Here is an 8,921-nt window from a genome sequence, read left to right on the forward strand (position 1 = left end):
TGTCATCAGCAAATCGTAGATGAGAGATATATTCGCCATTGACGTTAATGCCCAGTCTTTTCCACTCTACAAGCTTAAAAACATCTTCCAGTGCACAGGTGAACAGTTTCGGAGAAATAACATCTCCCTGTCTCACGCCCCTTTGCAACTGGATCGGTTTTGTGCTATGTTCGTGTAATCGAACTGACATTGTGGCAGCATTGTACATACATCTCAACACCTCGATATAGCGATAGTCTATATGGCACCGCTGAAGGGATTGAAGCATCGCCCAGAGCTCAATAGAATCAAAGGCTTTCTCATAGTCCACAAACGCTAGACATAAAGGTAGATTATACTCCTCGGTCTTCTGTATAACCTGCCGAAGCGTGTGTATGTGATCTATGGTACTATAGCCTTTTCGGAACCCGGCTTGTTCGGGTGGCTGGAAGTCGTCGAGTCTTTGCTCGAGACGATTCGTAATAACTCTCGAAAACAGCTTGTACACATGGCTCAGAAGTGCAATGGGTCTATAATTCTTCAATAGGGCTTTGTTGCCTTTCTTGAAGAACAAAGTCACTACACTTCTGCTCCATGCCTCGGTAGCTCGTAGAATCCAACTCGGATGGGCAGCGTTCGGGAAATTACGACACTTCTTCACTGAAAACATACCTCAGTGTCTGAAAACAAAAGTTTTCAATCAGTGCGTGTTGCCAGTGATGACTTACGGAGCCGAGACGTGGTGCTTCACCAAAGGGCTTATCCACAAGCTCAGAGTTGCTCAGCGTGCTATGGAAAGGGCTATGTTAGGCGTGTCCCTGCGAGATAGGATTCGTAATGAAGAAATCCGCAGGAGAACTAAAGTTACCGACATAGCCAAAAGGATTAGCACGCTGAAGTGGCAATGGGCTGGCCACGTAGCCCGCAGAGCCGACGACCGATGGAGTAGAAAGGTTCTGGAGTGGAGACCCCGTGTCGGCAAACGGCGTGTCGGTCGCCCCCCAACCCGTTGGTCTGATGATCTGCGGAAGGTAGCGGGAAGCCGCTGGATGCAGATGGCGGGTGACCGTTTGGGGTGGCGATCGTTAGGAGAGGCCTATGTCCAACAGTGGACTACGGAAGGCTGAGAGAGAGAGAGAGAACTTATTATTATTTCACACTACATACTAGGTATAATTTGTACAGTTGACTTTCTTACTCTATGAATACATACTAAAACATAGTCCCTAAACTCATCACCATCATCAGCCCGAAATGTACCATATGCTGCTCTGCCAAGAATGTAAATATCAGCTAAACAAATATGGTTAAATACGTTAGGTATAGTAAAAAAAAGGTATATGCGAATTGAGAACCTCCTCCTTTTTTCTAAGTCCGTTAAAAAAGGAGACCGTTCTTCAGCGGCCGCTACACGGGTTTAAAGCGCGTTCCACCAATTTATAGGGAATCACGATATAGTGACGTTTATCTACGTCGATTACGAACCCGTGTAGCCTCATCCTCATCATATCAAGATAAACGCAATCCAATCAAATAAATTAAACAAGCGACTTGTTATTCTTCTTCTTGGAGACGACGGTGGTGAGTATGGTCATCATGGTGGTGGAGAGTGGTTCCGCGGCGGACTGCGCCGTGTTTGAAACCACTTCGGGCGGCGCCATCAGCTGGCCCTGGCTGTCGTCCGGGATGCTGATCTGGAACTGGAGCAGCACCACCAGGTAGGTCACCATTGTTGCTAGCAGCTGGAATAGAGGAGCTAGGTTTAGTTACGGTCGGCAACAAAAGCTTACTACAAACTAGATAGAGTACTCTTTATTTCAACGATAAGGAATAATAAATAAAAAACAACTTAATGAGGGTACGAAAGTCGAAAGGCAGTCGACTGAAATAATATAGATACAGGCAATTTTTACGATAGACTATTAGGTATGTTCTAAACTTCACAGTTATTGATTAGGTAGGTACTGTTTGTTTCTCAATTATGTATTAGGTAGGTACAAGGTCAAAGTCCATTATTTATTTTCATTGCCAGGGCTAAAGTGTAGCCTTTACAGGGGCTCAAGGACTACTTTCCTATAGGAAATTTGTTACGCAGGACGCTGAAACCCTAGATTAACCTTTTGCGGCCCGAAGTCACGGTATCGCGCGTAAAGACAATTGATTTAATTCAAGCCAGGCGTACATATATTTTTTTTAAGCTGCGTACACACCGGGCCAACGAATGCCCAACGAACGCCAACGGTTATCCCAACGATGGATTTTATCATACATAATACAGGGCAGATTGCAGCAACGAAGGCCAACGAAATCCGTTCGTTGGCCTTCGTTGGCCCGGTGTGTACGCAGCTTTATCTCGGAGCTCCCATGGTGAAACTTTTAAGCCGATACTAAACTTAAAAAAGTAAAGTCTGTTTTGAACGGTTTGTCAACAGTCTATTGGCGGTATAGAACCATCACAATCTACTGTGGATGAACCGTTCAGAATCTGTCAATTACCTAAGTATCTGAGATTAAAAAACAGACTTTAGTCGAGTTAGTTCAAACTAATTTAAAAAAGTAACAAAACAGTATCGTACAGATTTAAAAAGATGTCGGTTGACGGTGAAGAAGCCGCCGAGGCTGATCTGCGAGGGATTCATCTCGGTGGCGCGCAGGAACATGTTCACCTCCGTCTGCGCGTCCGTGTTCATCCAGGACAGCTCCACCATGAGGAGCTTTTTCTGGAAGTGCGTGCGGACCTGGACGGGGAAAATTCTTGTTATAGGTATAATGTTGTTGTTGTGGCTGCCCTACGATACGACCTCTTCTCTCAACCCTTTGATACCACGATGGTACAGAGGGCCTTCACAAGAGGGCGTCATGACGTGCGACCTTATATAGCTATTGGCCTGGAGTCTATCCCAATCAGCCTTGGTGCTCGTAGCTCATCGTCATACTATAATATGAAAGTGTGTTTGTCCTTCTTTTAAGTTCTTTTACTTCACAACGTCGATTGTTTTTGTTACAATAGGTACCTAAATAATTTCTTGTTTGGTGTTTTTTACACAAGACCTTTTAAGACGATACAAAATCCGTTAGCAAAAGTTATTAGTAGTTTATGCATATGACTTAGCAGTACAATAGGCTATGAAATAAATGTTTTGATCAGTATTGATGACGTTGAGATTGACGTGAGTTGAATAATGGACCAGTATATAAGTATGCAATAACATTAAATCCTTTAAAAATAGCTACTTAAAAATGTGGCTTACATTATGAGAAGCGTAGTGTGCCTCGTCACAGATGAAGAACAAAAGAAAGATGCTGCAGCAAGCTGTCAGCGCCAGCCCGATGTCCTTGATCCCGAACCCCTCAGAGATCTGGCTGAGCAGGCCGTAGATAGACAAGGTGATGATGAGGAAGAGGTACAGGCTCACGAAGGTGAAGGTGTAGCAGTTGGCGATGCCGGTGTCTCGGGCCAGCTTGCTCAGGCGCAGCCACAGGGCTCGGTATTCCGCCACTTTCCCTGCTGGTCCGATGTGGCGGAGAGTCTGGGAAATATTACGTTATGTAAAGAATATTGATAACTAGGTATCCATAAAACATAATGTTTGGTTCTCCTCAGATATTAAATGGTGCTTCGGAGGAAGTTACCTGTTGGAAGTCTTCAGCCAGGATATTGGCGCACACGCTCAGCGTCTCACACAGAAGGTACCAGTACCCTCCGAGGATGTAGGTCAGAATTTCCAGAAACACGTACGGAATTATCTGCGTCAACTTGAAGTGGACCATTGTGACGTGGGTAATGATCACTGACGCCGTCGATAGAAGAGGAATGATTATGGAAATTATGAGTGCTTTTTTATACAACTTGACCGGTAGAACTCTACCGGAAAGTGATTTATATGCTACCTGAAATTGAAATTGGATTTAGAAACGATTTATTTTTAACAGGAATTATGTTTAAAGAACATCATTATAATAGAACAATGTTAGAATTAGAACTCACCTCAAAATCAACCCAACCATTTAATACACCAGCTATCTTTCGCGTTTCATACCAAAGTATAGGAACAGCTGTCATTGGAAACAAGTATACCGTGAACAGATACTCAATGACAGCTTCCTCGAACTTCCCTTCTGCCGTCCGGAGGATCTGGACTTTGTGCAGCGAGAGGTACAGGACGTACGTCACCAGAGAGAAGAATGCAATCACCGAGTATAGCATGGATGGAGAAGCCAAGTGGAAGAGGTTGACTCCTGGACGCGGCCTGCTCACAGGAAAGACCCCCAAAACTCGAAGAATGGTGACCACAGGTTTGATGTTCTCGTAAATGATATCTCGGTTGATTTGAGGGACTGTTAAGTTATTCTTCAGAGTTCTGATGGTGGGGGCGGAGCTCTTCATGTTCGGGGTCCGCGGAGGCTTGACGTCCAGGAATATCATCTTGTTCTTTGGATTGCGGTTTCCGTTCAGTTGTGGTGGGAAGCCGTTCGGAATCGGCATCTCGGTTTTGGGAAAGATGGCGTTGCTTGAGTACAGAGACATGGTGATTCGGGAATGGAGACTTTGATAATCTTGTTTTTTTATTGAAAACTTGTTATCTTTGCTGGTCCATAAATGCTACTGAGTTGAATTCGGTGGAGGAAGTTCCCTTAACGACTTGGGGAGTGAAGATCATATTTCATAGTTTGACAAGTTAATTGGTGCCACGTAAGCGATTCTCTGCCCTTGAGTGGCGTTACAGCGGTCTTCAGGGGACCTTGGACCGTCAAGTTTCTAATGTCATTGTTTACACTCTAAATAAACGATTCAAGGGTAAGTAAATTCCATTCTAATTATGGTTTCTGCTATAGAAGAGATGCATTTAAGAAATGCTTTGTGCACAATAATTTAAATTTAGGTGTAATTCACGCGGTTTTTTGAATGACTGAGGTGCAGCGGTTAGTTGTGTTGTGTTAAAAGTCCGTGAGTAGTCTAAATACTCTAATTGCAGGCAGATATTTGCTATATTCGTTGAATTTCCTGAAAGATGGCTCTAGGTCCGTAAACGGTATGTGGAACCCATTAGCGATTTCGGTTAGATAGATTTTAGTTGAGGATTTAGTTGACGGATAGGCGTATTAATATATTAATGCATACTATAATAAATACTTACAACTTATTTAACTTAATCCTTCTCATTTTTTATACAAATGTGACGTATCTGTACCTAAATAATAATGAATAAACAGTAGCGCAAAGCGAGCAAAGCGCGACTGGAGTCATTTGCAAAAGTTTTAATCTCACATCCATGCGGCTGGAAGTAGCTTTGATATTTCAGCGGAGTTCCAGTTACACGTAGGTATTTATGTATAAACTGTGCCGCGGCGCTTCTATGGGTTTCGAAAGATAAGGGAGATATTTATGTAAATAGACGCGTAATGTCTTGTAGGCACCTGTAATGGCTTGCAGTTAACTTCAGGTGTTCCGGTCTCTACCACTTTTCATTGCGTTGAATTTAAACGAAACGTTTCATAGCCTTTTGCGTAAATGATGTGTTTTTTATAGTTGTGTGTATGCACTGTAAATATTGTTAAATGTTTTTGAGTAATGCCTGGAAATTATTAACGTTAAAACTCTCCCTTTTTCCAGCTTAATTTTGATTTATTCTTGGTAATATAATTAAATAAAATAAACAAAAAGAGAAAATTGGATGCGATCAGTAGGTTGGTAGGATTATAAAAATATCCAATGATTGCTTTAAAACAGTTTTTTTTAAAATTATTTACTAGCTATTCCCCCAAACCGAATTCCGGGATTAAAGTAGCTAATGTATTAATCCAGGGTGTCACCATTTCTCAACAATAGTTTTCCCGTGAAAGAGTAAGAACATCATAACAGTAATATACATTTAACTATGTAAATAGTACGAGTAAGTAAGTACGGGACTCCTACTACACAGTAATAAATATAACTTATTTTATTTATTTAGGACCTATTAATAGGACCTTGTACATGTCCCGTCTTCAGCTTATTACAAATATCACTTCAAAAATTTATATCAATATGAATCCTTACGAACCGATGAAAGGAGCCTCTAATTAGCTTTTCATTTACGGAAGATCCGATTAAAATTCTCTTGTCTAGTGTCAACTAATCTGACGACATAATGTGCTATATGTGCTATATATACCTGTATGTTGGTAGTGGCGGAGTGAGATCTTTCTGATGGTGCGGCCACATTAGGCGCCCCCTAGACGATCAATTAGGTATATTGCGCAATATTGGAAATTGTGCAATATAATTCATCGTCTAAGGTTAGTATTGAAGATTGCGTAAACGTCATTTGGATTCAAAACGCAATTCAATTTTATTGAACAATATGTTTGTAGGTCTAGGGTCCGCCTTATTATAAAGGGAAATACCATTAATTATGATATAAAACATTGAAAAATCTACCTTAAATAATGTGTTTAGTGGTCAAATTGTCCTATAATTAACGTCCATTCTCACGATAATGAATGTAATTTTCCGTTAATGTGGCTCCAGCATTAGCGATAGGTATGGAATAGCATATTGTATGGAAAGTATGAAGACAAGCATTAAATGAATGTTGCATCTTTACATGCACATCGTTTACGACTATCCGTTCTCATAAATTCAGTTAATAAATAAAAAGCCCGTATTGAAATCCGTGCATCCAATCCGAAGCTAGGTCGGTGGTTAAATAATAAAAAGCCAATATTTTTCAATACAATTTAAGAGAAATGGCTGCGCCATTCTGTTTCGAATCAATAAGCGGAATTAAAGGAAAATGATCGTAAATCTGTGTATATTTTCCGGCCAATTTGCTCCGACGGAGGCCGGCGATCTGCGACTCGTTATTTTAATGAATGCTGAATGCCAACGTAGTAATTGAATATCGGCAGTGGTTGGCGGCCGGTACTGAGCTGAGATACATTCCGCTCTGCGTACCACAAGCTGGCGAATCTATTATAGGTACTTAGGTACCGATCTTTTACCGTATGTACAAAAACTATTTTTTAGGTTCTTCTTGAGTCCTTTAACTTTTCCTAGTGGAGAATAGGGCCGCAACTACAGATTTCCACTTCTGACGATCAGAGGCAGCAGCCACAACTTCTGGCCAGCTCATGTTGATCGATTTGATCTCCTGGGCTAATGTCCTTATCCAGGATATTCTTGGGCGCCCTATCCTTCTTTTTGTTTGCGGGGCAAAAACTGGGGCCTGTAGTGGTACTCTCGACGCGCAATCGATTGTGTCACGCTTGCCTTCGAGTCATTTGGCACTCTGGAACACGATGGTGGCGCCACCTTGCCTACCGTATTTGGTGGTTTTCGGGTGAACTAGTCTAAAGATAAAGATAAGATAAAAGATAAAATACTCTTTATTGCACACAAACAGAAACAGAGTTACAAAAAAGAAAAGAACATAAATAGCACAATCGGCGGCCTTATTACTAAAAGTAATCTCTTCCAGACAACCAAATTGATAGGAAATAGAAAGAAAGAAAATGGGTATCGTGTGAAAATAAGAGATATTTATAAACTACATTAATATAAAGTATAAACGATATGTAAATACCTACATAATTATAATAATACATAAAACCTACATAGTTAATAATAAATATATACCTATATGTCCTACAATAATACATAAATATTATTAAAAATAAATAAATAAATAATTACCTAATCAGGATAAGATAAATTTTAGTAGTGCTGTCTGAGCTTGTTTTTGAGCTAGTCTAAATTCGGTTACAAACGCAAGTTGGTACTGTTGACCGCCATTTTGACAGTTGTCAATATTGAACATACTGGATATACGCAATCGCTAAGGCAAGAAGAAAAAAGTAACTTTATTACTTGTATTTGTACTTGTGAGTGGCGATTTTGTGTGGTTTTGTGTGGTACTGGTATTTGAGACTAAAGATGCTGTGTTATGGCTTATTTAGCACTACGAATAGCGATTTTGCGCAATGCGCAGCGAAGAGATATCCGGAGGCGCAAAAATCAGCGGCGAATGGTGAGATATTTGGACGAAGCAGTGGAAATGGGACAGGCGGAGTTCGTCGATAATTACCGCCTCACAAAAGAACTTTTTGATGAACTATGTGGAGACATAGAGCCCTTCATGAAGGAAGGGTTTAGGCCTAGTCCACCACGCTGGCCTAGTGCGGGTTGGTGGACCCCAACACAAGCAAGCTTGTGCTGAAAGAGTTTATTTATTTATTTGAAGACCAACAAATGATACACTTGTTACATACATCAAGGCTACATAAATAAAATACAGTACAGGCCTCTGACTAGGATTAAGGACTGCTGCCGAAGCAGCAACCGGGCCCCACGGCTTAACGTGCCGTCCGAAGCACGGAAGCGTCCAGAAAAGAACCACTTGAAATTGGTCACCCATCCAATGGCTGACCGTGCCAGTTGTTGCTTAACCTCAGTGATCAGTTACGATCACTGAAGCCCGCTCGACTACAGACGCTTCGATAGTGTCAACTTGACACTATTCACGACAGTTTTTGTTATTTTTTCCTTTTCATTCATTCTTTCACAAAGTCGTAAAAAAAGTTTCAAACAATCGTAACCAAATTTTAAGTGAAACCGAATGAGCCGTTTTCCTTGACAGCTGTCAGTTGAGCTTTTGGGTAAGCCGATAGATGGCGTGAAAACGCAGTGTACCAACTGTCAAAAATTACATAGAGAGCAAAGAGTACTAAACTCAGAATAAGAACTCACTAGTTGTGATTAAATGTCGGGTGGTAGCGCGAGCCATCCTTCCGAGGCTCAGACTGCATGTGGCTTGGGATAGTGCTAAGTATTCTGTGAATAGTTCTACCCGCGCCGTCACGTAGTGTTCTTTTCTCTATGCGCGCCGTTTGAACGGGTGCTGCGTGCGAGAACTGATGAGAAAACTTGAAAAGAACGGCTGTACGCACAATCGCACTGAACG

The 8,921-nt window shown here is 41.5% G+C and overlaps 1 protein-coding gene across 1 annotated transcript; it reads right to left on the reverse strand.

Moving 5' to 3' along the window:
• Positions 1-1,488: 1,488 nt before the first annotated feature.
• LOC105388889 (gustatory and odorant receptor 24) lies at positions 1,489-5,041 on the reverse strand. Its single transcript, XM_048622147.1, has 5 exons — positions 3,968-5,041; positions 3,613-3,870; positions 3,231-3,509; positions 2,556-2,717; positions 1,489-1,721 (listed from the first exon to the last, which is right to left on the reverse strand). Exons 1-5 carry the CDS (start codon positions 4,505-4,507, stop codon positions 1,518-1,520), a joined length of 1,443 nt encoding a protein of 480 aa, XP_048478104.1. The 5' UTR covers positions 4,508-5,041; the 3' UTR covers positions 1,489-1,517.
• Positions 5,042-8,921: the final 3,880 nt, after the last annotated feature.

The sequence above is a fragment of the Plutella xylostella genome, chromosome 7, assembly GCF_932276165.1.
Source record: "Plutella xylostella chromosome 7, ilPluXylo3.1, whole genome shotgun sequence".
NCBI lineage: Eukaryota > Metazoa > Arthropoda > Insecta > Lepidoptera > Plutellidae > Plutella > Plutella xylostella.

Excerpts from the sequence above, each read along its gene's own strand:
- LOC105388889 (XM_048622147.1), bottom strand. The coding sequence starts at position 4,507 with ATGTCTCTGTACTCAAGCAACGCCATCTTTCCCAAAACCGAGATGCCG. Across the intron at positions 3,871-3,967 it reads ATGGTTGGGTTGATTTTGAG|GTAGCATATAAATCACTTTC; the intron begins GTGAGTTCTAAT and ends TTTCAATTTCAG. Across the intron at positions 3,510-3,612 it reads TGGCTGAAGACTTCCAACAG|ACTCTCCGCCACATCGGACC; the intron begins GTAACTTCCTCC and ends AATATTTCCCAG.